A 26,970-nucleotide genomic window follows, 5' to 3' on the forward strand; every position below is an offset into this window, starting at 1 on the left:
CCCACAAGTGTTCCCCATTTCTTCAGCGTTACCGTGGAAACTAGCGGGAATTACCGAGAGATGAGAGTGGAGCGTGGGTGGCAATGGGGAAGGCAAAATATATGAGAGTTATGTAATTGCATAAGATCTGCGAGGATGGGGGAGGAGGGGAGCAAGAGGAGACGATAAGAGGAGAAAATAGACATGAGCAGAGGAGAGGAGAAGCAGGGGGGTGGGGTGAGAGGAAAAGGAGGAGAGGAATATATGTGACAATGAACAAAGGAGAGGAGAACTGGAGCAAGGATGAGAGGAGTGAGAGCACAGAAGAGGAGGGGATGAGAGGAGGAGATGAGAAGAGAAAGAAGAAGCTGAAGTGAGGAGTATGAATGTGTGGGTGATGAAAGGGAGGAAGAGAAGATGGGAGGAGTGCAGCTGGAAGGTGAGGAAAGCTGAGGCGAGTGGAGGAAGAGAGAAGGACTTACAGGTCAAAGAGGAGGTAGTGGAATCCCTCCTCTGATATACTGTCGTGCAGGCGAACTGGAAGAGAGGAGGAAAGTCAGCTCTCGCCAAACCACTAGGATCATGTGTGTCAAGCCCATGGCAGCTCACCGATGTTGGGATGCTTCAGCAGGCGACAGATCCGAGCCTCCCGCTCCAGCTTCTGGTGATCTGCAACACAGAGTTGAGTGAACATCTCTCTCTTGTCCGAGGGACACAAAATGCTGGAGTCGCGACATGGGCAGCACCTCCACTGCACTACTGCACATTCATGTCCCCGGGCGGGAAGATTAAACCACCCGTCACAGGCCCGGTCCGTGAGTGAGAGGTGTGAAGCTGGCAGGTGGACAGGCGCCGCCGGGCAGTAACAAGTCTGTTGTCAACATGACGTGGACCTCCTCTGACAGAAACACGAGGCCGAAGTGGTGCTCATTCACATCTTCATCTCTGACCTCTCCAGACATTCTGGATTAAATCTAGAAGTTTTCACGTCCTTGGATTCGGTTTCTAAATAGCCAACAGGCTAACGCTAGCAAAAATCTAGATTTAAACAGCTGTGTTCTCGTGACCATGAAGAAGAAGACGTACAGGAAGATGACATCATTTCTTGGTTTGAGTCTGTGGAAACGCTGACAGGCACTGGCCTCTCTGGGGAGGGGGCTGCGCTGGAGTAATGGGTCAGTGGGTGATGACGCTCGGATGGCTTCAATTACAGTTCAATACAAGGTCAAACTCTATATATACCGATCACAAACTGGTGTATCAATCACCTGACGGACGGGGACGGACCACCACACACTCATGCTGGAGTCGACGACTGACAGTGACAAGGAAGCCCGCCGATTATAGTCTTAGAAGACGAGAGGAGCGAGGCGAGGGAAGAAGAGGAAGTGTTGAGGAGAGCGAGATGTGGGGGATGAACACGCAGCAGCGATTAACACACACAAAGCTTTCTAGCTGCCTCTACGTTTTTATCAGGTCCCCCTCCTCGCTCAGAGTTCGCCCATGTCACACTTAAGTCAGCTAAATCTGCTCCTTTTTCCCGACGGAACTTCCATCAGGAGGAGGGAGGACGCTGACTGACGGCAGGAATGGAAGAAGGAATAAATGGATCAAGCTACTTAACCGTGAATAATGATGTGTGGAAGAGCAGATTAGCAAGTGGTAGTGGATGTGATTGGGTGACGTGTGAGCTACGTATTAGCATCTGTTGCCGGGAAGCGGAAGCAACAGCTTCAGCGACAGCTTCATTATCTACCTCCTTAATGGACTACATTAAATGCCAAAGTCCTGCTTGACGGTGAGGGAGCACTGACGTAGGTTTTATCAACGTCATGTTGATAAAAACGGATGAAAAACGCAGAGATCCCCCCCCATGCTATCCTTGCTAAGGTCCTGTGGAGAACCTTATTATCTTTTACTGATAGCATGCGAGCACAATGTTCGTGTGGTGAGTGTAGTTTGAAGCGTCTTGAGAGATGACAGGAATCACCAATCAAGTCCCACCACATTAGAGTAGTTGCTGGGCTCAATTCCTCACTTAACTCCAGCGTTCAGTATCGAACATACCCACAGAGTGGACGACACAACGACACTGCTCTGCCTGTGTGACAGAAAAGCTTCTCTCACAGTAACCAGGTCAGCTGCTGCTGCGTGGAAGATGATTCGAAACAAACAGTCCTGTCTTTGGGGATTAACTAAGAGAGCTGGCATGAGCCCTGTCAATAACCAGCTGTGTTTGACTGGTCGGCCTACTGTGGCATGAGAGCAACATGGAAGGTGGTGGCATCATGAGAGATCAACATCACAGTTTATGTCAGAACAGAAGTAAGGCTCTCTGTAAGACCCCACCAACAGTGTGCTACGAAGAGGCATCAAGGGAGGACCCTGAGTTTGATGAAGATTTAGTCTATCAGAGAGACGCTTGGAGACGTTCGAGGCGCAGGAGGAGAGTAGAGACCGACCAGAAGAGGAAGAGAACCAGTTCTCCAGTTGAGGGTGGATGATGCAGGTAACAAACCCAAGAACAAAAAAAAACCAATAAAAATGATCCCCCTGTAAAACTGCCACCCGCCCTTATCATCCCCCCTTTTTAACAGCAACTATTATGCGTCAATCTAAAAGCCAAAAAGAGGAATCAACAAGAGCGGTCTTCTCCTTTCGCTCCAACAGCCCCCGCTCCCGCATAGCAAGCCGTCGCAACAATAATTAACTTCAATCGACATGGCAAAACACCAGGCTCAATAACGCAGCACACGCAACCTGCTAAAAACAAACCCTGGCGGCCCGCGAGTGACAGCACAGAACATAGAAAACAAAGCTCCCCTCCCACATGCAGAAATTGGTGGGGGGTGACATGTTTTTTCTCCTGCTAAAGCAAGAAAAAAATACATGTATCGCAAACATATCATTATTGGTGACGTCACTGACATAACCAGCTTTAAATTTGTCTATTTCTTTGTCTCCTGCGCGCGATGTTCAGGACCTGACACATGGATCAGGGCTTCCCGTCAGCATGAGGCCCACCTCACAGCCATAAAGCCCATAAACCACCACGATAACAAGAACTTTGCCCTAAAACATTTGTTTCCCACAGATTCCAACGGACCCTGGAAGACTGAATTATAAATGGACGTCATGAATCCTTAATAAAGGATTGTAAAGCAGTATCCAGCGAAGGCATGGCAGTGTCAGTAGGGATCTTCTGAGTCTGTCTGAGTGTCTGGACAAGCCAGTGTAACAGAGAGCGAGAGTGTGTCATATGAGAGTCCCGTGCTTCAGGCATGTCGGCCGACGGTCGCATGGCCATCAGCTGCCAAGTGCCTGGGGTGCCTTCACTGACATGACCCCGGGCCGCTTTTCAGCTTCTACCTTGGCCAGCACCGCCCAACGGCTACGTCGCGCAGATATGACGAGAGCAGTGTCATTTAACCCCCCTCCTGAAGTCAAGCAGCCGGTCCTCAGAGCAGCAGCCCCTGTCAGATAGGTCATGAGGCTATTAATAGGAGCTGAGGTGGACCAGGAATGTAGCGACTCTCGAACTGCTGCCGGCTCACAGAGCGGAGCTCATCCATTAATAAAGAGCAGCAGCACCACCCACTTGGGTCACGTCGGGCCTCCGATCTGACGCTGCAGCAGGAACATTAACAGAGATGGCTGCCGGCAGTTTCCTGTCACATCAGATGAGGCAGAGCCAGAAAATGTGCCACTCCGATACTGATGGAGACAACCTGTAGGTGAATTATTTATTGGCGGTGCGTTGGCACTCTCATCCAGCCAATCAGTGGGATTATACGGTAACCTCCCGCTAATCCCATCTGGATAATCTCCCATGGATTTAATCTCATTAAAAGTAGCCGGCTTCCATGAGAGATGAGCGTGACACAAGAGTGACACAAGTCAGCTATAATGAAGTGCCACGACAGGAGGATCCGAGCTGATCTCTGACGTTGGTTCGCTCTTCGTACGGCGGACTGCTGCAGGCTATCACCGATTTCCCATCCACAACTGCAAGCCGCTTGTGATGTCGCAACCTGACACCCTGGTATAACCCGTACGAGACGTAGCCTCAAACACTTGACCTAGCACCCCGGAGGAGCGTGCTGGTAACATCAGTGTGAGCGAGCCAGAACTCTTCAGGAGGTGAAGATCGGGTGAGAAATCAGGGGAAGAACAGCAACATGAATGTCGGTCGCTGAAGTCAGCATCCCCATGGGCTCGACGGTGGAGGCAACTTCAGACACTCCCAGGGTGGAAGCAACAAATAACCAACCTATGAGGTAGTTTTGTAGCACAGGGTGCTCGCAGGTAAGCAACAAGTGTTAACTGCCTCAACGCACTACTGACCCCTTCTACTTGGGCTACAACAAAGTCCCTGTCTGATGAGAGTATTGACAGGCACCATGACTGGCAGCCAGTTAACTGAAGGGGCCCAGAATAATGCGGGACACTCGTCCATATGAGTATAAAGAAATATGTGAAGGATCTGCTGTAAAGAGCATCCTTAGCTGTATTGTTCCATATGTGTGACGCAACTAGAAACTCCTGTGGAGTCTACTGTATGTCCCTAGTCGCTGACCTCCCACATGGGGAACCCCAGTATCCACCACGCAGCAGCTATCAAGCACGGACGCCACAGAAACAAAAAGACAAAAGCAGGCGGAGAAAAGTGCGACTGTTCACCTCAGAAAACTGTCAGCAAGTAAGTGCCCACAACAGTGGACACCAAAGTGTTACTAATAGTAATAAGATTGGAGTTTTGTTGATGAAGGGAGTGGTTGGACTGCAAAATTTGTACGGCTAAACTTGTTTTCAAGTGCATACTGTAGCATTGTACTGCATTATCTGCTTTCCACCTTAAAATGGCTGCTTGTTAACAAATATCACAATATATTGCTGAACTTAGAGTATTGCAATGTATCGCATCAGCACTCCTGTATCAGGAATTGTATCGTATCACAAGATACCTGCTAATACACGGCCCGATTTGGCAACAACAAAAACCATCTGTTGCTGATCTGAACCTACAGCGTGGATTGTTCTTGGTGGAACATTGTTGGTGACTGTGGTCACATGACGGCTCAGGAAACCAAATTATTGCATTAATCTGTCAAAGTTCAGATTTTTAATTTTGGGACTGGCTCCGACGCGCTGATTCTGGACCTCTGAAAACTAGTTATCCGTCAGCACCGTCGGTGTTGACACAGTTCAGTGTAACAGTCTGAAACAACTTCTTGGTACCTGTCAACTGCGATTGCTCTTCTTCTACGTCAGAGGAACCGCAAGGACTGAAGAGCTCACAGCGCCACCCCTCGTCACGGAGGTGCAGTATTCAGTAATTGGACTTATATCCACTGCATGTAAACGGGGGGAACATGACACATTCTGACTCGCCAGCTTAACCGAGCTATTGCCTTAGTCGGGCAATGCTCTGCATGGAACCATAGTCATTGACTTTTAACAACAATTACGTTGGTATTTCTTCTCATCTGAAAGTAGTTTGCTGAACATCACAGCCGAAACGCAATTAGGGAAGCATCCCTGTTATTTATTAATAGCCCGCCACTGTTTGTCTGCATTTTTGAGGAAGAGAAGCGCAAATGACTTCTACTTGACTACACAAACAATTCAGACTGGCATTTGTAATCACTCTCTGCTTGCAAACTTCCCAGTTGCACAACATTCTGGTTAAAAATAGAACATAATTATTCCCAACAAGGAGGTGCTGTAGTCGTTGGCATATGTTTGTTTGTTTGTTTGTCAGTAAGATTGAACAAAAACTCCAGTTCCCTCCGACTCAGAGGCAGAGCGAATGCGGGAACGAGACCAAGCAGTTGGAAGCAGGAAGCCATGTTAGAGAAATGCCCTGAAATATTCATTGAATAATTGTCTGTGGCGGGTCGGGGAATGGATGGGGGGGTGAGGGGGGAGGTGACCCTGAAAAGGTCATTCCAGAAAACACATTAATAGTGCTGATGTGGTATACGACGTGTTTGAGTCACAGACGCTGACAAACACGACAAGAAACCTGATGGTGACACACACCACTTGAGTGGATGATCAAGAGGGCGCCACAGGGGGAGTCAACAACAGAGCAGCGAGGACCACAGACAGACGACAACGTGCTGTCGACAAAACACTGAAGGGGATAAAGCGACAAAGTGAGGCCAAGATAGGAACAACGAGCTGTCGACAAAGGAAGGGACGAGTGGCCTACAACACAGGTCACCTGCCACTGACGACACACAGAACAGCTGATGACAACAGGCTAACAGCAGGGGGGGTTCACAAGGGGCAGGCCGAGAGGCGAAATGAAAAGAGGGGCAGAAGGGAAGAGTGGCAGACAACGTGTAGTGGGAGACCACAAGGGGCGAAAATGGTGGTGGACAGTAGCTGGAGAGGATGAGACAGTAGGGGATCAGTCGCAGGACGATGAGGCAAAACACCAACACGGGAATAAAAACATCAGGACTGGAAATAAACGGACACAACAAGGGTGACAAGATGGGTAAATAACATCTGAGGTGGATGGTAGACAACAAGACGGACAACATGAGAGCTCCGTGTGGAGAGAGGAGGGTTGACAACTACTGACTGACGATGATACCTGGGTTATAATGTATCGACAAGAAAGAGCCAGCAACAATGGCTGTCGACGTGTCAAAGCTAGAGGGAGACCATAGTGTGCCAATGCCGCCACGCAGGCGTCAATGGGCCATCAACTTTGGATTGACAACAGTTGAAGATGGATGGAGTTTTGCCTGCAGCTAATGGGTCGACGGCAACGTATCACAGTCCACCCCTGCCGACACAGAAGACTATTAGCCGCAATGCTAACCCAAACTTGGAGGCAAAGGTTAACTCAGTAACACAGACAACGCTCTGATAGCTAACACCTCAGGACTGAACTGTTCTACGGTTTTACACCCGACGACAACTGCAGTGTGTTTCTTGGTGAACCGGGTCTCTGGTGTCAGGACTGCTGGGGCGGCAGGAGATTTACACGTGGTAAGTAGTGGGGTGTTGAGCCGCGGCAGCTACTGGACTTTAAGGTGATGGCAGTTGACCCCGGCTTGGGCCATCACAAACACACACACACACGCTGTGAGCAGCCGACCCAGTCATGACTCCCACAGACACAAGCAGTGAAGACAGAACTGTGACGTATGTAGCTAAAGTGGAACGCCATTTTGAGATTTCGGGCTTCTTCTTACCTCTTGCAGATAACTTTTTGGTGTTGATAATTTTGGCGGCATACTCCTGACCCGTGCACAGCTTCACACACCTGCGCACCACGGAGAAGGCTCCCCTGGAAAACACAGGCACAAAAGATGCATTCACGATGTGTCCATGAAGAAAAATATTCTCCTTTCAATGGCTGGATTAAAATGATGTGACTTTCTATGAAGCAAAATACATTTTCATTTCCAGTTTCCCTTCCATATTGAATGAAACAAATGACATTCAGTGCTGTGAAAATAAAGTCACGATCACTCTTATAGTAATAAGTATCTGGTGTCGCTTTCATTATATAGTTATTGAAATTAAAACTAGCTTAAGGACATTTGGGGAAAAAAAATCCTCCGAACCAATAACTGATACAACATCAGCAACAGATTTAAGGTTAAAAAAAAATGTAACTAATTATTATTAAACAGTAATAATTCTAGAATAAATTCAAATAAAATTACTAATAGTAATAATAATAAGTAGTAAAAAGTCTATATAATATCAAACAGAAAAATCAATTATAGCACCACTAATAATCTGCTGCAACAAACCAAAACATATGGTTGTGGTGAGTTTCAAAGTTGTTACACACACACAAAAAAGTGAATTCAAATTATATAAAAATACTATGGGTTTTTGTGACCCTTGTGATCATGAGGCAATTACAGGACATATAGATAGTTTAGAGATTCATTTGATGATGATGATGATGATGATGATGATGGTTTCTCGTGTTTGAACCCACAGCCACATTAAAAAGCTGCACACCTGCCAGCATCAAACACAGAGTCCTAATGAGGCAGGTTTAGGGAATGGGAGTTCTGCTGAGTCATCGTTCTCCTCAGGCTCAATCCTAATAAATGCTGACCTCACTTGATGCATGTGGAAGTGGCTTCCGGGTCTTTCCAGCATAATAAGCTCCCACAGGGTCTGTGACACCGAGCGGACGTAACGACACTCGACATGAGTCACAGCTCCTCTGCTGACAGTGTTCAAAAATGAAACGCCCCTCCTGATATCTGGGCCCACGCTGGCAGAAAAACCTGGGGATCATTACGGCGCTTCCGTCCAGCTCCAGATCAGAGGACTTTAATGGTGGGTGTACCACAGGACCGCTCCTTAACAAGACAGAATATCTCTCCTCCACTTCCCTGTTTCAGACTTGAGATGATGATGCCTCAGATGAAGAAATGGGAATGTCAAAGCGCTCCTAGTGGGACACACTCGCTCAGTGGGGTTCCAGTCCTACATTATTGATCTGAGAGGTGGTCCAGGCGCGAGGAACCATCACAACCCTGTCCTGTCCATGTCGTGACTCATTAATATGACACAGAGAGTTTTGGACTCGGTATATGAAGGGAAGTAAGGAAGTAGAGGTTCTAGTGTCCGTCCTTCCACTCCCAGAAGCAGGTCATCAAATTGGACCAGGAGTTTTGCCTTCAGAAGACGAGGGACGGGAGAGTGACCGGCTCCGAGTGCAGCTCGAGTCTCACAAGACCGATGCAGCGCAGCAGAGAAATGAGATCCTGCAGGTCAAATACAGCCACACTCCAATACCTCCAGTCCGACCGAGACAAACGGGAGATATAAAAAGCTGCTTCCCAGTCGCAGGCCCTTCATTAGATTGTTCCTTGAAATTAATCTGGGAGAAGACAATAATCTCATTGTGACGACACGGTCCCCTGACGACGCCATACAGTGTCCTCTTGTTCACCAGAGAGCCATCAACCGTCAGAGGCGGGCCCATCTTTCACCACTCCACTTCCTCGCGCCTGACCTTTTGAAGAGCCAGACACTGAAGAGAAATGTTCTGTTGTTCATCATACGTCACACACGGGAAATCGCTGGAGGTCTCTGAAGGTCAGTGGAGATACTCAAGACGAGTGACCACCACGGCTTCACCACAGATGACTGACTGCATGACCCCCTCACTCATGAACAAAACCTCACTACGCCTCAGCTCCTCCACTTGAGGAAGACCTCCAGCTGGGACAGACTATTGCAACCAGACACTTGAGCCAACTCACCGTCTCATCACCGAACGTCCACCACTTCATTATCCGGGTCCATCATGTGCACCACTCCCAGATCCTCCTCATCTTCAAGGCAGTTTGACTCACAGCCAACACAAAACTCCAATTATCTGAGTGGACGATCGGCAGCTCTGCTGCTGCTGCTCGACAGGCCAATTAATTTTCTGGAGACCAAGAGAAGGGAAGAGCAGTCACACCAACGCAGGGATGTCTGACACTAGCTCGCATCCCTCAACCATGAGCCCAGAAGCTCCAAAGCAGCACGGACTCGTATATGACGAGACACTCCATCAGAGCTGAGAGTCTCAGGACGGAAAGTCAAACCTCCACTGTCAAATTATATACAAGTGACTCAGCGCAAAAACTAAAATTTGACTTTGAAACTAGTCTTTTTAATGTATGTCATGATGCTAGTGTCCACCAGAGGGCTTACGCATCCAAAATGATGTGACTTGCGCAGTGACTCGATGTACATGGGTGAGTGTGCAATAACACCCCTGACTTTAATTAGTCACGAGGTAACTCAGTCTGAGCAAGTCGCTGTGACTCAAGCAGATAAATGGGAGACTCATGGAATCCCAGAGTCACACATCTGAGACAGCAGGTGATTTGAGATGATGGAACCAGAAAATGCATCTTCGAAGTGAGTTCCTCTCACAGAAGCAAAGAACAAGGTCCGACTCATGGAATCATCCCAGTAATTTAAGTGACTCCCTCTGATCCGAGTTGCTACCGAGATCATCTACACAAAGTCCTCAGGCCCAGTGAGCCAAGTGGCTGAACAGGAAGCAAGTTGGACTCACAGAATCCCACAGATGAGCGTGACAGACCATGTCGAGTCCCTAGGTCTTGATTGAATGCTTTTTTTCCACAAACCTAAGTGAACCAGAGTGAACCAACTTTCCAGACAGGAAGTTGGTCGAACTTGTGGTTTCACCGAGTCCCACAGAGCCACAAGAATGATTCAGACTGATTGATGTGTGCTGTTGTTAAACAGGAAGTGATTTGTTGACTAGACTTGGACATCTACCAGCGGTACCATGTACATGTGACTCGCGCCGACCAGCCACCAGGTTGCACCCTTCAAAAACTTCCGCAATACCTTTGACCTGATGTCAGCCACACTGACCACTGTGGAGCTGTGATTTGCTGCGACGTCATGCATGAAAGTTTAAAACTGAGGAAGCAGTTCTGTGGTATCACTGCAGCTTCCTCTGGACTCACCAGGGCGGCTGCCAAAGTGTTTCCAAGGAGGAACATGGAGCCAGAGACTGATTAAATGAAGTCATAACTCAGAAAGCAAAACCAGTCCAATATGATAATTGAAAATGGATCAAAGTGGCAGACCAGGCTTCACTCCAAATTGTTTAGTACAAAGTGAGCTGCAGTTTTGCTTCATGAACATTGCACTTATGGCTACGTGCTAACCATGTCAGATATATATGACGTATAATTGCACAATAACAACACTTTATAACTTCATTTATCAATGACTCCGAGCCGAAAAGCTTTAAAATCATGTGTGGATAAGGTGAGCTGCTTTATGATATAAACATACAGTATTCAAAACACAATTCTAGAGTCATTTCATCTGCCAAATATTATAAATCAAATTTGCTATATAATCTGTGGAACATCAGAAATATTTAAATAAGTATTTTAGTGGATGTGTGTGATGAACAGAGATTGACAAATATTATTTTGAAGTCATTTATCAAAACATTCACTTACAATGGCACAGCTAAAAAATAAAAACAACGTGAAAAGCTTGACAATAGTGAGGTGAAGATGTTTTTATTACTATTACATTTATAGACAGTTAATTTAAGGTGAAAGAAAGAAAATGCTATTTTCAATGCATCTGAAATAGCATCAGACAACTCCGTAATGCTGAAGGAAAATTTGATAGTAGAATCAGAAAGATTTAGTTTAAAAATTAAAAAATATATGCACAAAATATCCACATAGTGCAGGACTGTGAAAATACATAAATAAAGGTCCTTTTTCGCGGACATTTTCACCCTCACACTGATCCCCAGAATGACATCCCGAGGTCTTAAATTACTCCTTCACGGATGATGTCGTGTCTGACTCCCAAAATACAACACCACGTGGCTCGCCTGATGCCCGACACCTGATTTGAACATCCGGAACATTTGAGATAAAACATTCAGGAGCGCAGGACACGGTGACGTCACACCAATATGATGGCAGAAGCGCATGGTGTGCGTGGAAGAGCTGTCACACGTGCACGCGCGAGACTTGGCGCGCGCGCACAGGTTCGAACACACTCACACACACGCGCACGAGAGAGACGAGGGCTACTCACTTGCCCAGCTCCTCGTACAGCTGATACTCGTCCGTGAATCGAGTGCAGGTTGTGGTGGCCATGTCTGTCCTCCCAAATTCACCTCTAAAAACGGCTGGCGTCGGAAAATGTCAGTCAAACTCGGTTCCGCCCAGCAGCGACACGGCCGGTGGAGCGGTCTGAATGCGCGTTCGGAGATTCCGAGAGGCGTCCGACACGGAAAGGACCGGAGAAGCTGTCACCCCGACGGTACCTCCGCTATCTGACAGACTCCGCGCTGAGTCAAGATAAGACAGATAAGAAGGAGTCACTTCCGGTGGACCTTCAAAGTAAACCTTAAACGATCCCCCTCAGCAACAATTTCCCATTCATGAACGGCAACGTATATCAGACCAAAAGCACGCCAATTATCAGCAACAAATCTACCGCAACTGAGCGTTTGTTGATAACGTATCTCATCGTTTTAAAGGTTCGGTGAGTACCCTCTGTCCGGTGTTGTGTTGCTAACTTACGCTAGCTTGTCAGCCCCCGCCGGAGAAGTGGCTCAAACTGGCGGCTCTGTGGCGCCCCCGCTCGGCGACAAGGTGAAGCGACACGAGCAGTCGCGGGGCACAACCCCGCCGCGGTGCTTCCTAATAGGGTCAGACGTGGGTGCGCTTGTGTGCCACCGTTCACGGACGACACGCACTTTGAAGTGAATTCAGTGATCGCCTTTATTCTGGTGTTTATCAATGACAACGACACGCTGTTCATCTGCCTCCTCGGATTTCCTCCCACAGAGGCGCCTAAACCACTTGATGGTGAAAGCGTTCAGAACCAGCGGCGGTCGAGGGTCTAGATCGAAACCTGGGTCCCTTTCGGGGTGACGTGAGCTCCCTTCACGCCCACCCACAAATCTAAGTATCAGACTGCAGAAGATGATGTAAGGATATCATATTCTAATCATCATCGTCCTCTTCAGTCGCCCGGAAAAAGTGAAGGTGGTGCTGTGGTCATGAGAGTAAAACCCACGAGGGTCACCGAAGTATCTGACAAAAGCAGTGATATATAAAAACAAATTAAAAATGAACTCAAGAAAATCACTCATTGATATTGAATTGCTGTTCAAAACAAGCATTTTAGACTAGAAAGGCAATATTTATCTATCAATAACGTTATGATGCAATGACCTCAACCGGACTATAGGTGGCAGTAGCCCTACAGAGCTTCTAAAACACACCCAGGAGAAGCAAAGCCGCAGGGAAGGACATTCAGAAATGTACATTCTGCCTCCATAGTCGCATGAAAGGAGATTTATTGCAGTGACTCAACTGTATGTTGTGATTTAAGGCATCAAATGTTAGGATGGTAAGGGAAGGTAGAGAAGGTCCGGCCTCCAATGCTTCTAACTGTTACCACTCTTGAACATATATATTTATATTGCTAACAAATGAACAACTTAGCTGGAAACATTTGCCTCTGCTCAGATACTTACCATAGCTGTTCAGATCTAGCCGGCTATTTTTTAGAAACAAAGAAATACCCCTTGGTTTTTCGGCAAAAAACATCTCACAAGTTTTATTTGGATCTTTCTGGATTATCGATTGGTCATTAAAAACACAGTCAATGAAATTGATATTTATTACTTTCGTTAGATCGTTTGAACTGGGTCGTGGTATAATTTTCATTGAAAATGAATGAATTAAAAAAAAAAATGTCAGAAGCAAACCAGCAACCTTGTGGACTGTTCTCTAACCACTATGTTACAGCCAAGTCGCCATATAAAAACCTCAAAAGCATCTTCCTATTGCTGCTTAAGCATGTGCTGAACATGAGACGACGTTTAGAAATAGCCAATCAGAGGGTGAGGAAGGCGGTACCTTCCCCTGCCATCCTAATGATTCACAAACTTGCTCCCTTGGATGAGCTGTTTGAGGAACATGACGGTGGGGTTGAAGGGACGTCCAGAACCCCGCCCTAAAAATTAAGGCCAACCCCAGGGGGTGAGGAACGTCAGAACGCACCTTCTGTTGATCAACATGGACCTTGTGGGAGGAAACCAGAGATGACAGAATAGGACTCATCAGTCCTGAGGCAAAGGTCCGTCAGACAGAGGAGAAACAAGAGCGTTTTTAAATGACACTAGAGTCAGAAAGAGTCAGTGTGTTTTGGTACTACAGGAGGAAACCGGAGTGCCTGGAGAAAGCTCATGCAAGCACAGGGAGAAGTCAGAAACAACTGAGGTGGCCTCAAGCTGGAAGCGAACCTATGACCTTCTCAGTGTGAAGCTGCAGCACCAACAAGTCTGTCCACGCACGTGTGTGTGCGTGGGCCGTTTCAAGCTAGCTTGAGCTTGAGCGGACGATTCTCCACGTGCTCCTGCACAGATGTTCGCACTAATTAACCTCATTATCTCCCATTAGCATCACACTTCCTGCCTCTGGAGCCCTGCTCTTCTGCAGAGCGGGGAGTGTGAAGGGGGGGTTTCACTGCAGCAGGCGAACCGAGTTAACGTGGAGGTGATAGAGGAAGTCGGCATACGAAGCCCCGCCGTTTGGACTCTTGTCTTCCACCAGGTGGCGCTGCAGGACCTCCTTGCAGGCGTCGCCCTGCTTCACGACCAACAGCTGGAGGAGAGAAAGACAGAGAGCTCCTGAGTGTTTTTATTCTCACACTGGGAAAACACGACAAAATATAGAGGGACTTCTGTTCTGGCAGCTTCTGTTCATGAAGGAGCAGAGGTTCTACTCCGAGCCTCTCCTGCATGACTGAGTTTCTCTAAGAGAGTCCTGATAGCTCTGGGCCAGAGGAGAAACCCAGCAGTCAGTGGAGAGCTCAGCTCTGTCTCCACCTCCAGCCCTCTTCTTCAGTCTGGACTGAGGACCATGGTCTCAGCATTGGTTCTCTACACACACCTTGTTCAGTTAAAATCAAAGCGAAAACTTCAAATATTTTTGGTAATGAAGCTATACTTGCTCTTCCTGATGAAATATTAATAAAATACTGAAAGGTCCAAGCTCATTTTCACTGGATGGAGTTTAGCTTGTGACCCAACGGTTGTGTAGTCTCAGGACAACTTACTGTGCGAGCACAGGACACCTGAGAGTTCAGTGAGTCGACAAGAGATCGGACTCTCGCGGAGACGGAGTTCTCCAGAGGAGGCAGCTTGGTCTGGAGAAAGGTGGGAAGAGAAGAGAGTGCTTTAGCCAAGACACACACAGTGGGAGGAAACCAGAGTGTCTGGAGGGGCTGTGGAGAGCGCGCAGGACAGACTGAGAAGGAGTTGGAGCAAAGATCTGAGTGGCAGCAGCAGAGCGGCTGCAGCGCTCTCACCTCACCAGATGGCAGCGACGAGAAGCAGCTGGTGTTAAAGAGCTGCGCCAGAGTGCATGCTGGGACCTCGGCACCGACCCAGAGCAGCAGGGCAAGGGGGGCGTGAACCAGATACAGAGCGCCGGGGTCCAGGCTGGCAGCACTGCAGCGCAGCGCCGCCTCGCCAGCCAAAGAGCCGCTGAGGGCAGGAAACTGGGGGGGGGGGGATATGAACCAGACAGTTGATATTCACAAAAAAAAAAGTAATGAAAGAGAAGTTAAAGAAAAAATAATATTGGAATAAGATAACATCTCACTACTGCATGAAAAAATATAAAAATGAATTTACAAAAACAGAAAAATAAATAAAGAAACACATTTTAAAGTACATACTACTAGAGTACTGAAAAACCTCCATAAAAAATACAAAAAATTCATTTTTAAATATCTAAAATGCTAATAATAATTGGATTAAATGTCAGTAGCAAGATGGAGCAAAAGGCACAACTACATGTTTCGCTGACATGGACAGTGTGTGAGAGGTCAGAGGTCAGTCTGTAGTGATGTAACCTGCCCTGCAGACCTCACTGACCAGCGGGAGCAGCCGGGGGTAGAAGTGAGTGGCAGTGCTGAGGGGATCCATGGCCACGACCTGGCAGCGCTGCTGCAGCCGCTGGTGGACGGAGCTCCTCACTCCAGGGAGCAGCACCTCGCTCTTCCTCAGACTGTTGACGTAGACGGGCAGCGCTCGCAGATGCTGAGGAAGCACCAGCTGCAGAGTCGTACAAACATTTGAACACTGGTTCTTAGGCGCAACTAGCTGGAGGACGTGGGAGCCAAACTCGTACCTGACCAGCCGAAACTGACGAGGAGCCGCAGTGTTTGCGATAGGACGCCAAAAGCTCCGTCACCTCCGTCTGCAGTTCCTCCCTCAGCTCCTGCAGGGGGCGCTCCAGAGCTCCGCAGTACACTGAGACATTTGAATAACGGAAGTGTAACCTGCTTTTGTGAAGCACCTGCCATGATTTATTAGGCTCATACATTTATTCTGATCATAAATATGAATGTCTCACGTATTATATTTCTAAGTTTGAGATTGAACAAAGATGTTTTACTCTTCTTGCAGTAGAAGGTGAGGAGAGTCTGCGCCTGGCAGTTGCGGTAAGTGTCCTGCAGGTGGCGTGAGCATTTTAAGGTGAGTGTGTGAACCCTGATCCTCCGTTCTCCGCACTGAGTGGAGTACTTCAGGACAGCCTGCCATCGAAGAGGAGACAGAAGACATGGTGGCGTGACGCTGGTCTCAGACGAGCTGGGGTGAAGGTCGCACTCACCTGCAGGACCAGACCTCGGGGCTCCTCCAGAGCCCTGCTGTGAGCCAGTTCCACCGCCAGGCTTGTCCAGGAGTCCACCGTTGCCATGGCGACTTTGCTGGGGCTCGGACCTGGGACAAACATCCCGTAACAGCCGGACACGCGCACATCTGAGGAGACGCGAGGATGAATCACAACAGAGTGGCATTTCAGAAGGAAGGACAAGTGAAGCTACATGTGCATGTCTCACATTTGAGGCAGTTCTTGTTGGAATATCTTACCTGAAAATCCTTATTATTGTTCGAGTTGTTACCTCGGATGATGACTCACCTTTGTTGACGAACATCAGTAGCTCTGCTTTGTAACCCGTGTCCTGCTTCACAGTCCTTCTGAGGTCGCTGCTGAACCGCTCCTGGTCCAGTTCTCCCTGAACCCCAGGCAGAACGTGGTGAGCCTGACGTTCTAAAAAGAACTGGGAGTGTGTGCAGTACCTGAAGGTGGCTGTAGGAGTGCAGCGCTCCGCCCGTCAGATAGGGAACGTGTCCGGGCCAGGCACCGCCCACATCTTGAAAGGCAAGAAAGAAGAGGTGGACGCCACATCCTTGACTGACACACTGCTTGGCCAATGAGATGGCTCCGTCCGAGGGCTGGAAGAGGGTCTGCGCCAAGAAAAGCAAGATTCAAGCATGTGATACGTTTCTGAGAGACAGCGAGTCTTTTACGAGTCGGAATCGTCCACCTTTGGTTTGTTGGAGCCAAAGAAACCTGAGGTGGTGGAGGGTCCAATCTCAGTCAAAGGAGCGGTGTGGAAGAGCAGCAGCTTGCCGGGACACTTGAGAGTCTGAAAGCAAAATTCCGGGTCACAACAGACTTGCTTTAAACCCTAAACCAGAGTGAGCCGCTCTAGTCTGACTTGGAGCACAGCGAGTCCAGCTCTGACAGGAAGCTCCAGAGAGACTCCGGCGGAGTCGTCGCACTCGGGCGTGAAGTGAGGAAGGAGCTGGAACACACTGACACACACACAGGTTCACACACAGGAATGTGAGAGTAACTGTGGCCGGACTCACCTGTGCAGACTCTCCACACAGTCCTCCAGGGGCACCAGCAGCCCCTCGCTCACAGGAAGCAGCAGGTCTTCTGTGTCTGTGAGGACCAGCATGTGTGGACGGGACAGGTGGAGGCTGAGATCGTAGAGGTGGACCCTGCTGTCGTATGTGATCAGGCCGACGCGGGTCCCACCGTGCTCTCTGGGGGGACACGAGAGAGTCGGACACTGGTCGTACCCCGGACCCTTCCACCATCAAGTTAGTTTCCATCGACAGTTTAAAAAGCGTGCTGTTCAAACTTTGACCACTTGGGTGCGACATAAACAAAACATCAGGCAAACGCGCTTCTTTTCTTAAAAACGCAGTGAGGTCGATGGAAGTGGAGATAGTCATTGTGATTTTTCATGATTGAAAATGATAGCTTTGCTACAGGATGAATCAAACTGAAGTTACCTCTTCAGGGAGGAGAGAAGCTCGTGCAGCTGACGCGTCACAAACTCCAAGTTTCCAGTTCTCAGCGCGCACGCAGAAACATCGACGGCCAGGAGAAGAACAGCAGCTTCATCCTGACGGAACACAGAGATGGTTTTAGAAGGAACAAGAACAAAAACAAAACAAAACAGTGCTGCAAACCAATCAACCCAAAGTTGGGATTTTCATTTGTTCTATTTCTAAAGAAAAGCAGTTAAGCTCTTTTGTTGATCTGTGTTGGAGCTCAGAACTCTGCGATTAAACTGAAGTGACGCCAACCTTCTGAGAGCTGAGGATCTCGTACGAGCCCATGTGAAGCTCAGGTCTCTTCTCCCTGTCCACCCGGGCGCCCTGGACTCCAGCAGTGGGCTGGTAGTGCTGCCAGGACACTGAGAGCAACAGTAGGACTCATGGCTCTGCAGCGATGGAGACTTCAGTCTTCAGCTTACCTTCACTCAGCTTCCCACAGAAGGGGCAGTAGAACCTCTGACCACAGTCCTGCCAGCTGACGGCCGAGCACATGTAGGCCCCACAGGAGCGACACCCGGACACGCACTCCTCCTCTCTGCACAGCGGCGGGGGTGTCTGGAGACACACACGCACGGGTGCGACATTCACATCCCTGCAGGAGCTTGAACACGCGACACAAACCCACCTCGCTGTCCGCTGGACCAGCCAGAGGAGTGACCACAGCCCCCATAGGGACACGGCTGCGCAGAGCCATCTGACCGTCGAAGGGGGCGCAGTAGGACGTGGGGCGGATGACACGTGGGCTCACATTGCCTGCACACACACACTCATCAGATCCTGCTCCGACACCTCGGCGAAGGTCGTCGCTCACCTCGATCCTGGAAGACACACAGCGTGGTGGGCAGGGGAGGAAGACCAGAAAAAGGCTCCGACATGAAAACCTTGTCTGCCCACGCCGCTGCATCGTCAGCCATGACTTTCACCTGAACACACACCAAACAGACGGAATCACACTTGCTCACTTGTTCAATTCGCTGACAATGATGACAACCTTGATGGCTGTCTCATTTTCACTATATCATCAGCAAACATCATGGCCCTCAGAGGTGCTTCCCCTCCACCCGTAACCATAGCAAGAAGAGCGGATCCCTCTCTAAAAGTCTCACCGCACTAGGCAGCAGCTCCGGGTTCAGGCCATAGCGAGACTCCGAGGTCGGCGACTGAACAGAGAAAGGCACATCAGCCGTAGAGAATGAAGTTAGACTCATATGTAGTAAAGCGACAAGGTTTGTGAGTCCAACCTGCAGCGTGACACCGTGGTCCGGCTCAGAAGCTTCAGCACCTGATGACCAGAGAACATTTAGAGCATCCAGATGAACGTCACTGAGACCACTGGACATTACCTCTGTTTGGGGGGAGGAGCCACGCAGGCTGGACAGGTGAGGCGGGGTGAAGGGGAACTGTAGGGTTCATTTGTGGCCCATTCTGAAAACCAGGGGACACAAGAGGAGCAGGCGACACTTGCTGGACACAGTGAGGAGTGACATGTGATGCTTGATGAGGCTTGCTTGGAAGAGGAAGAGAAGATGGAGGAGGGACCTGTCCTCCATTGACATAAGCTTGATGATACGGTGGTCCAAAGCTGGAGTTACAACTGGATGAAGAGGAGCTCTGGGTCTGAGGGGAGCCCACACTGAGGTGCTGCAGGGCGGGCAGGGGGCTACAGGGGGAGGACCAGCTGCTGTAATCGGCCCACTGACATGGCGTCTGGCTCTGATTGGCTGGAGGGACGTCCATCATTCTGCATCCACGCCACTGATTGGCTCGGTTCTTTCTGGGGCGGGCTCTAAAAGGCAACACCGGCAGATCTTTCATAATAAAAGCTCATTCAGAACGCCGATGTGATTTAAACAACACATATATTACTATCCAGTCATTTCAGCTGGCTGGATAATGAAAACCCGTCTCTTTTTTTGCAATAAGTTCATTAACAACTATCACGCATGAAGCTGACATGACTGTAGCACAGGACGTAATAATGCGTTTCACATATTTCCACACAGAAACAAACTGACAATCATCACAAACATTTTTGAATGATGATGGTCAGAAATAGAAAAATAGGCACGATACCTCAGCGGAAACTGCATCCCGCTGCACTTGTTAGCGCTCGATTCATTGCGACGAAACTGTGCCACATTTCAGCCAACGTTCGCACGGACGACGCACCAACGCACTCCGACTGCTGCTTAGACGAGGCTCCATGTTGCGACATACATGGACATTATTGCTATAAACAGCTGCGGTCCGTAGTGCTACGATGCGAGGCTAGCATCAAGCTAACGCTGATTTTGACGTTACTTCCGCTATTGATCATAAAATAAAGTCCCGGATGCGACCGTTGCCGCATCGTGATGATCAAAACATGCCGTGAACTGTTGGCGTTGTCCGGATCCAACTTGCTGTAAGACGAGCGTTCGTTCGTTTGAACAAGAGTCTGAGAGGCAGTGTGGGGTTATAGCAAGTTTACTGGACCACATACATTTCACATCTTTCAAAACTGTTCTCAGTACATCATGTCAGCGCGCGTGCTCCGCGGCAGTAATACTAGTAAGATACATGTCGTTAGAAAACTAAAAGGAAGTGCCAGGGATCCTACAGGGGAAGTCATATCATAATAAATGACCAACAATACCTACGTTATACGTCTTTCCTCTCACGACCGAACCGAGCTCCTTTGTTCTGCTGAAACATCTGCAACCCGAAACACAACTTGAGGAAGGAGGCAACAGACGACAAGAGTGTAGTTGGTGTGGTTGTCCCATGTCAGTATGGGCTCAGAGCAGACGGGGGTCATGGCTTGGGGTGTTTCTGAGCAGATGAAAACAAACACTGCAATCAAAGGTTTCACTGTGAGCATGAAGAAACTTCAGACCAGGGGCCAGTGGAGGTCCTGGCCCTCCACAGACCTGTGAAGTGGTGAGGAGAGACCCACTGACCAGGTCTCACCTGGTCAGCTTCAAACAGGAAGGCCAAAAACATACCATGGGTTTGACTCACGAAACCAGTGACAAGAACTGGTGAAAAAAAAATCAATAGGATGTCAAACCTCCATGATGGACAAATTGGCAGCTGAAGCAGGAGCTCACACAGAGGACGAGAACATGACATGACCTCCCTCGGCAGCTCGCAGCTTTAAAAACACAAGATAAAGGAACGGTGCGCCACACGGTTTGCCAACAGGACAGCTCTGGTTATTGCTCCTGAATGTTCGGAATAAACGTACGGGGAGACTAAAGTAGTGCGACTATCTTCAGAAAATAAAAATAAAAAACCTTGTCTAGAAGGGCTGATACTGTGCGGCGCCCGGCTGCTCCGCGTGTCCAGACCAGTTCGCCGTGGGGGGCTGAGGAGTTCCGCCCTGTCTCTTGAGAGCCGTGATTCTGTTCCTAACGTAGTCCTTCACCCCTCTCCAGGACCGGGTCCTCAGGGCTTGTGGCTCCGCCTCCAGACACTGGATGCAGTCATTCTTCTGAGGGACCTTGTGCGTGTGGATGAAGCGCATCATGTGTCTCTCCACGGCACACACCTCCATCTCATCCCACTTCTTCTTCCCCTTGAACTTGGACCCTGCGGAACGAAAACTGGTTCAGGTCAAAGCGTTCAGCTTCAGTAAAAAGCAGCGTGAACAACTTGGGCACCTTTCTTGCTCTTCTCCGCACTTCTGCTGGGCAACACTGGCGCGCCCAGGCCTTCCTGGAGGTAGAAATCCAAGTCGCCGTAGTTTGCCGCAGAGTGCCCGCCCCAGGACGACGACTGGGACGGTCCCGGGTGCTGCAGAGCTCCTGCATCAGACACAGACAACAAGAAGGTTTCCAACAGCAGCAGCCAGATGACCCATATTTCGGGTCATATGGTTTGAAAATGTTGAGTGTGTGCTTTTGCTCCTTTCTACAGAGAAAGATTTTAAGTTGAACTCTTCAACACCATTATGAGCAATATCTTATATGTTTTTCAGTTGAGGGGTGCAATGTGCAGGTGTTAGGACGCAGCAGCCAGATGGTCTTCTGACTTCTTTTAGTTTTGGAGAAAATTAGCCAAAATCATTTCCCAAATCACTTTCTAACGCAGAGTAAACATCCAAATGCAGAAGAGCTGAGGCGCAACTCGGGCCTGGTTCTCTCCTCTCAGTCACTGGATCGTCAGTAAGGTATATTGCCTCGTACTTGCGACGAATAAATGAAGCACAATGAAACACAACTGCTTCCCCGCAGGGTCCTTAAACACAGCATAAATGTTGCTGTAACAACCAAAACCTCAACGTTGAGGGAAGAATAAAGGCAATCTAATCTATCTTAATGGTCTGGCCCTGAACTTGAGCACTTGAGCCGGAAATAAGTGACTCCAGTGGTTATAAAACAAAAAAAAAAAAAATCACTCAGTCACTTCAGTTCAGTTATCTTTCAGTCTTGATATCCAGGTTGATTCCTCTCTATGACAAAGCCCAACACGAGGACAGCAGTATTACCTTGCTTCTCTGTGGGTCCGCAGAAAACGTTATGTTTATTTCTGGAAATGATCGATTGACATCATAGTCTACAAAAGGATTTCTCTAAAGTGAAATGCCTGGAAACACTTGGAATTTGGGGGGCAAAACAGATCTTTGAGAACATTCCAGAGGGAGCGTGTTGCCTGCATGGAGCATCTGAGATGGAGCTCCTGCATCACAGGAGGACCTCGCCAGAAACACACACACATTTCTCCCATCAGAAATGAGACAGATTCGGGGAGGTTCTTACCATTTAAAGCCACTTGGTCGTCCGTCAGCCCGATGCCTTCCTGCCCCACCACTTGAGTGTTGGGGCCCAGTATGCGGCTCGCTTCCGACCCATCCAGGTTCATCATCAACAGCAGTGTTGCAAAATGTTTCCGGATCTTAGTGGACGAAAGCGCCTCCGGATTATCAGCACCACAGTCCTTGACAAACTTCTGGATGCAGGCGGAGCCGTTGTAGGCCGACAACGCCGTGGGCCGGGCGAACAGGAACGGGTTTTCATTCGGGATTCCGCATGTGCTGCGGACCTGCACCAGGAGCTCCAGGGAAGCGAGGTAAGACGGCTTCAGAAGGACAGGGACCATTCGGCCACAACGTCCACGAATCTCCACCCGGTCCAGACACTCGCACATGCGGCGCTCCAGGTCAGAGACGTAAATGTCCAGGTGTTCGTGAGGGTTCGGCTTCTTCCAGGACATGAAGGCCTTCACGGGCATCTGAGAGACCTCGCCAGCTTTTCTTCTGTTGAACAAAATGATTCGGGCGAGGACGACCTTGGCCAGGGCGGCGTAGTTCTCAACGGTGGGGCAGTCTCTCAGCTTCTTGTCAGCGTGAGTGTGAATGTTCTCCATGTGAACGTTCAGACGTTTCACATCTTGAGCAAACGGAACTTTCTTGTCAGTACACAGCTTGGTTTCTCTCAGAGTCGTCAATGCCCCTGAGGAGATCTGCCGGTTCCAGTTCTTCTGGTATTCAGCGAGGAACTTGCGCGCCGACTCGGCAAGGCTCTGCTTTCCCCTCTTCTCTGCATTCACTTCCACAATGTTACAAGCCTTCTGCAGGTGGTAGCCGAGCTTGATGGCGAGTGACGGAATGCTGTACGTCTGCTTGACTGGGTCGTAGCCTGCCAGGACGTTCACCGCTGCCACAACAAATTGGAAGCTCGACGGGAGAAAGAAATCCTCCAGCTTCCTCAGAGGAGTCGCCTTCTTGGCTTGGATCACCAGCCTTGCTAACTGGCGGAGGTTCTGTCGGATGTAATCGTGTCGCTTCACGTCAGTTCCATGCTGGTTGAACAGCTGCTCACCGAACTGTAGGATGATCTTGTCGTTCAACACGGTCCGGGTCACGTCGTCGTAGATCATCTGCGACAGAATACCCTTGAACCCTTCGCTCAGACTGACGTTGTCCAAGACCTCAAGGACGCAGCGGGAAGCGATTCGCTTCCTCCCGACCCTGGAGTCCTTGTCGTTCTTCTCCGGGCACTGCTTCATGTGTCTGCTCAGAGACTTCTTCAGAAAAAGACCCCGACAGTGAAGACAGTGAAGGAAGTCCTCGGCCGGTGCGGGAATCCTTGGCCTTTTCCGGACAGCGAGCTGTCCCTTGCCGGATTTCAAAACCTCCTTATTGTGAGCAAAGTTCCCTTGGTTGATCAGCCTGTACAAAACCTTCTGTCTCTCTTTGGAGTGTTTGGGGTACTGAAAGGCCGCTGCGACCTCAGGCTTGTCAAAGTGGATGGACTGAAGGTGTCGGTACATTTTGGACATGGGCTTGGAGCAGAACAGGCAGTAGTTCCTCCGGTCATAGACGCGCTGCTCTTTGGAGCCGGTCACAGGCATGATGACGTCCGAGGACTGTTCGTTCATGTACGCATCACTTTTGCTCTTCTTGGAGCTGGACTTTACAGCGGGTTTGACCCGTACGACCTCCAGAGCAGACGTTCCTGGGGTCTCCTCCTCTTGGGATGAGAAACCACTGTGATTGGAATAATCAGAGAATTCTGCCTCGGTGTCAGTCAGGAAATCGGACAGGTCTTCGGCACTGCTTGGTGAGAAGTCAGGCTCAGTTTCACTGTCCTCAGACTCGGCTGAGGAATATTCCTGTTTCTGGAAACAACAGGAAAAGTCTTAATCAGGGGCACGATCTGGACTCAGAGTTAACCATGTTCCTGGGATCACAGAAAGAATCCTCCCAGGACATAAGACTATGTTTATGTCTGAGAGGACTCAGGGTCAAGAAGAACAAGAAGGTTACTGTCGGTGGAGACTCACCACCTTCACCGTGTCCCAGTCTTCCAGGTCTTGTACCAGCATCGCACACTGTTGTAAACCAGTCGAGGGATTTGCGTTGTCTTTAGCCGTCTGAAAGCAGAGAACATCTTGTGTTCAACACAGTAATATCTTCCCGCATCTAAACTAAAGCCTCAAAGTGAAAATGAAACTCACAGGGATTGGTTAGAATTGCATTCATAGTTGAAGGGACTGATAAAAACTACCTCCAAAAAACATCATCTGGAATCAAGTCATGCATTCTACATCCATTTAAATGGCAAAAAAACATTTCAGTTTACAACCCTCAGATTCAGAGAGCTTCATCACCAAACTTTAACTTGAAAGTCAGAAGATGCAGAGTTAGAAGGTAATTCACCCACATACCTGCAGTGGGCTGTTGCCGTCCTGTAGTTCTTCTTTGATGGCTGCAGATGCAGCTGCATCAGTCAAGGGGTCTGCAACAGTTCCTGGAAACACATGAACATCTAGTAAAATCATCACTGCAAATGAAATGACACATTCACCAGAGAAGACAAGCCATAAGGATCCTCCAGGTGCTGCCCACCACCTGCTCTGATTCATGTCTAGACCCACTGTCCTCACACTTGAACATGAAACCTACCCTTGTATCCAGCTGGAGGGATCCACTGCTGCTGCTCATGAGCTGGAGTATTACTGTGGGAGTACCCTGAGACACCACTGGCCTCCATGGTGGCACCCTCAAAAACAGGGTGAGACGCACCCTGAGCCGCCTGGTTCAGCTGTGGGTCACATGACTGCATATTCACGGGGAGGCCCTGAAGTCCCTGATCCAGGATGGGGTAAGAACACTTGAAGGGGTCGTGCAAGGACGCAAGCGAATGGTGGGGGGAGGACGAGTGAGAGGCCACATGTTTGTCTGTCGGGTGAAACAGTGGGTTCTGGGGAGGGAAACTCATGAGGTGCGACGCACTCGGCAGAACCGAGCTGGCGAATAAGGAGTTGGAGGAGTCCACATGAGTGCTTTTGTACGTGAATGTCGCAGGAGCGAACAGGCCGCCATGAGAGGGCGGCTGCAGGTGATCATAGGAGGATCTGTGGAAGGTTCCCGAGCCCAGGCTGAGGTGCTGGGAGCCAGACAGAGAGTTGAGGATGGGACCCGGAGGAGAGGCGACAGACCACTCGTTCTGACAGGCCAGTGAGGGGTGGCTCTTATTTACTGTGGAGTTTTCCATCATCCTCCATAACAGTCCAGGCTCTTACTTCCTATGAGACAAATACATCATCGTCAGAGAAGAAGACATATTATGAACAAATACTTGAATTTCTAAGTCTCACAGTTAAGAGAGACAACATGTAATTGAATGTATTCGAAGTACACAGTGGTCACAAACTTGACTGTAACAAGGAAAACGCATTCAAGATCTTAAAAGCAGATTTCTCATTTTGCTGTTGCATCACTGTGGAAAGCACAATTACATGCTATTACATGAAATTAAGAAACATTCCAGGCGACAAAGACATGAAGGCTTCAAAACTGATTTTCTCAAGGAATTTTGTATTTATACGACGGTGAAAGAATGCATAGAAGCCAACTAGAGCAAAACATTTTCGGTATGGCTTCAAACGCAGTCTCATTTGTATGCAACTGCAAAAAATAGAAATGACTATGGAAGGAAGATTTGCTCTTGAAATATGATATTTTATTGTTTTACATATGATATAAATTGTTATGTCAGTACTGACATCGTATTAGAATTGTCGTAACAGCATCTGAAGCTAGTTTGTTATGTTTAGTTTCATTTTGAAATTAAAATATTATTTGGTAGAGATGCAACGCAAATGACAATGCAATGCAATGCAACAAAGCAATTATCCAATGCACTCTGGATAATAGTTCGAGCACTACTGTACCAATAAACACTTACTTTCGATCGTTTTGTATGAATGGAAAAAAAATGTCGGTAATCTGACACATATACGTAAGTAATTCAATGAGCGACAGGCTGAATCAGTGAGAAACACTTTACGCACGATTTGCAACTTCGGATAGTGAAATAGTTTTCGTTTAACCGACACATATGACACAATCAACAACATTTATCTCAACTTTGTAAAACGCGTTATTTGTTTTTTGTTTATCAGAGATGCTTTATACTCCGGTCAAAACAACATTCCGTGCAGTTGAAAACATCATTTTAAAGTCGAAATAAAGCGCCGTTATATTGAAAAATGCTCAACAGTCAGCATTAGTAGCAAAGCAATAACGGATGTGAAGTAGAAACAACATTTACGTGTGTTTATTATTTTCTTTGTATTGATTAGCAGTTAGCTGTTAGCACGACCGGCGACGGGATTCTTTGTTATGTTTGGGAATTAAAACCACGACGCTTTTATGGTGAAATCAACGCGTCGATGTCGCAAATCCGCGTTTTTTATGAATTAAAAAAAGTGAAAAAGCGAAAAGCACACCTGAAAGAGACACCGGAAACAGCAGCCATGTTTACCCCGCGGGTCACAGCACCGGAAGC

At 48.5% G+C, this 26,970-nt stretch overlaps 3 protein-coding genes across 46 annotated transcripts in view; all 3 read right to left on the reverse strand.

Moving 5' to 3' along the window:
* camk2b1 (calcium/calmodulin-dependent protein kinase (CaM kinase) II beta 1) overlaps window positions 1–11,851 on the reverse strand; it is a 52,267-nt gene extending 40,416 nt beyond the window's left edge. For 9 of the 39 annotated variants that reach the window (XM_053870218.1, XM_053870190.1, XM_053870188.1 and 6 more), the window contains exons 1-4: window positions 11,569–11,850; window positions 7,191–7,285; window positions 589–648; window positions 462–516 (exon numbers count right to left, since the gene is read on the reverse strand). In XM_053870218.1, coding sequence (XP_053726193.1) covers window positions 462–516; window positions 589–648; window positions 7,191–7,285; window positions 11,569–11,630 — 272 coding nt within the window. In that variant the 5' untranslated portion in view covers window positions 11,631–11,850. Of the gene's footprint in view, window positions 1–461; window positions 517–588; window positions 649–7,190; window positions 7,286–11,568 lie in introns of all 39 variants that reach the window. The other 30 variants (XM_053870204.1, XM_053870223.1, XM_053870221.1 and 27 more) reach the window with 5 other exon arrangements.
* A 230-nt stretch (window positions 11,852–12,081) lies between these two features.
* si:dkey-13n15.2 (protein transport protein Sec24C) lies at window positions 12,082–19,985 on the reverse strand. 6 transcript variants are annotated; one of them, XM_053870181.1, is made up of 21 exons: window positions 19,769–19,985; window positions 19,039–19,120; window positions 18,937–18,977; window positions 18,802–18,855; window positions 18,507–18,618; window positions 18,321–18,448; window positions 18,115–18,250; window positions 17,945–18,054; window positions 17,648–17,760; window positions 17,216–17,395; window positions 17,062–17,158; window positions 16,888–16,989; window positions 16,640–16,807; window positions 16,479–16,575; window positions 16,170–16,318; window positions 15,954–16,092; window positions 15,687–15,808; window positions 15,431–15,610; window positions 14,860–15,051; window positions 14,608–14,697; window positions 12,082–14,153 (listed from the first exon to the last, which is right to left on the reverse strand). In XM_053870181.1, exons 2-21 carry the CDS (start codon window positions 19,106–19,108, stop codon window positions 14,013–14,015), a joined length of 2,421 nt encoding a protein of 806 aa, XP_053726156.1. In that variant the 5' UTR covers window positions 19,109–19,120; window positions 19,769–19,985; the 3' UTR covers window positions 12,082–14,012. The 6 variants fall into 6 exon arrangements, 5 of the variants coding, with proteins under 5 accessions (XP_053726156.1, XP_053726154.1, XP_053726155.1 ...); XM_053870179.1 differs by having other exon boundaries at window positions 19,039–19,481; XM_053870180.1 differs by having other exon boundaries at window positions 16,170–16,279; window positions 19,039–19,985.
* A 160-nt stretch (window positions 19,986–20,145) lies between these two features.
* On the reverse strand, window positions 20,146–26,970 carry LOC128762333 (uncharacterized). Its single transcript, XM_053870525.1, has 7 exons — window positions 26,912–26,970; window positions 25,083–25,705; window positions 24,845–24,927; window positions 24,461–24,550; window positions 22,435–24,295; window positions 21,337–21,480; window positions 20,146–21,265 (listed from the first exon to the last, which is right to left on the reverse strand). The coding sequence occupies exons 2-7, from the start codon at window positions 25,675–25,677 to the stop codon at window positions 20,976–20,978; spliced, it is 3,063 nt and encodes a 1,020-aa protein (XP_053726500.1). The 5' UTR covers window positions 25,678–25,705; window positions 26,912–26,970; the 3' UTR covers window positions 20,146–20,975.

Source organism: Synchiropus splendidus, chromosome 7 (assembly GCF_027744825.2).
Source record: "Synchiropus splendidus isolate RoL2022-P1 chromosome 7, RoL_Sspl_1.0, whole genome shotgun sequence".
Classification (NCBI taxonomy): Eukaryota; Metazoa; Chordata; class Actinopteri; order Syngnathiformes; family Callionymidae; genus Synchiropus; species Synchiropus splendidus.

Coding starts and splice junctions, on each gene's coding strand:
- si:dkey-13n15.2 (XM_053870178.1), bottom strand. CDS start 19,510: ATGAAAGATCTGCCGGTGTTGCCTTTTAGAGCCCGCCCCAGAAAGAAC. Junction 18,055..18,114: donor CTGTGGGAAGCTGAGTGAAG/GTAAGCTGAAGA, acceptor TGTTGCTCTCAG/TGTCCTGGCAGCACTACCAG. Junction 16,576..16,639: donor ACTCCTACAGCCACCTTCAG/GTACTGCACACA, acceptor CCTGGGGTTCAG/GGAGAACTGGACCAGGAGCG.
- LOC128762333 (XM_053870525.1), bottom strand. CDS start 25,677: ATGATGGAAAACTCCACAGTAAATAAGAGCCACCCCTCACTGGCCTGT. Junction 24,928..25,082: donor CCCTCCAGCTGGATACAAGG/GTAGGTTTCATG, acceptor ATGTGTTTCCAG/GAACTGTTGCAGACCCCTTG. Junction 21,266..21,336: donor TGCGGAGAAGAGCAAGAAAG/GTGCCCAAGTTG, acceptor TTCGTTCCGCAG/GGTCCAAGTTCAAGGGGAAG.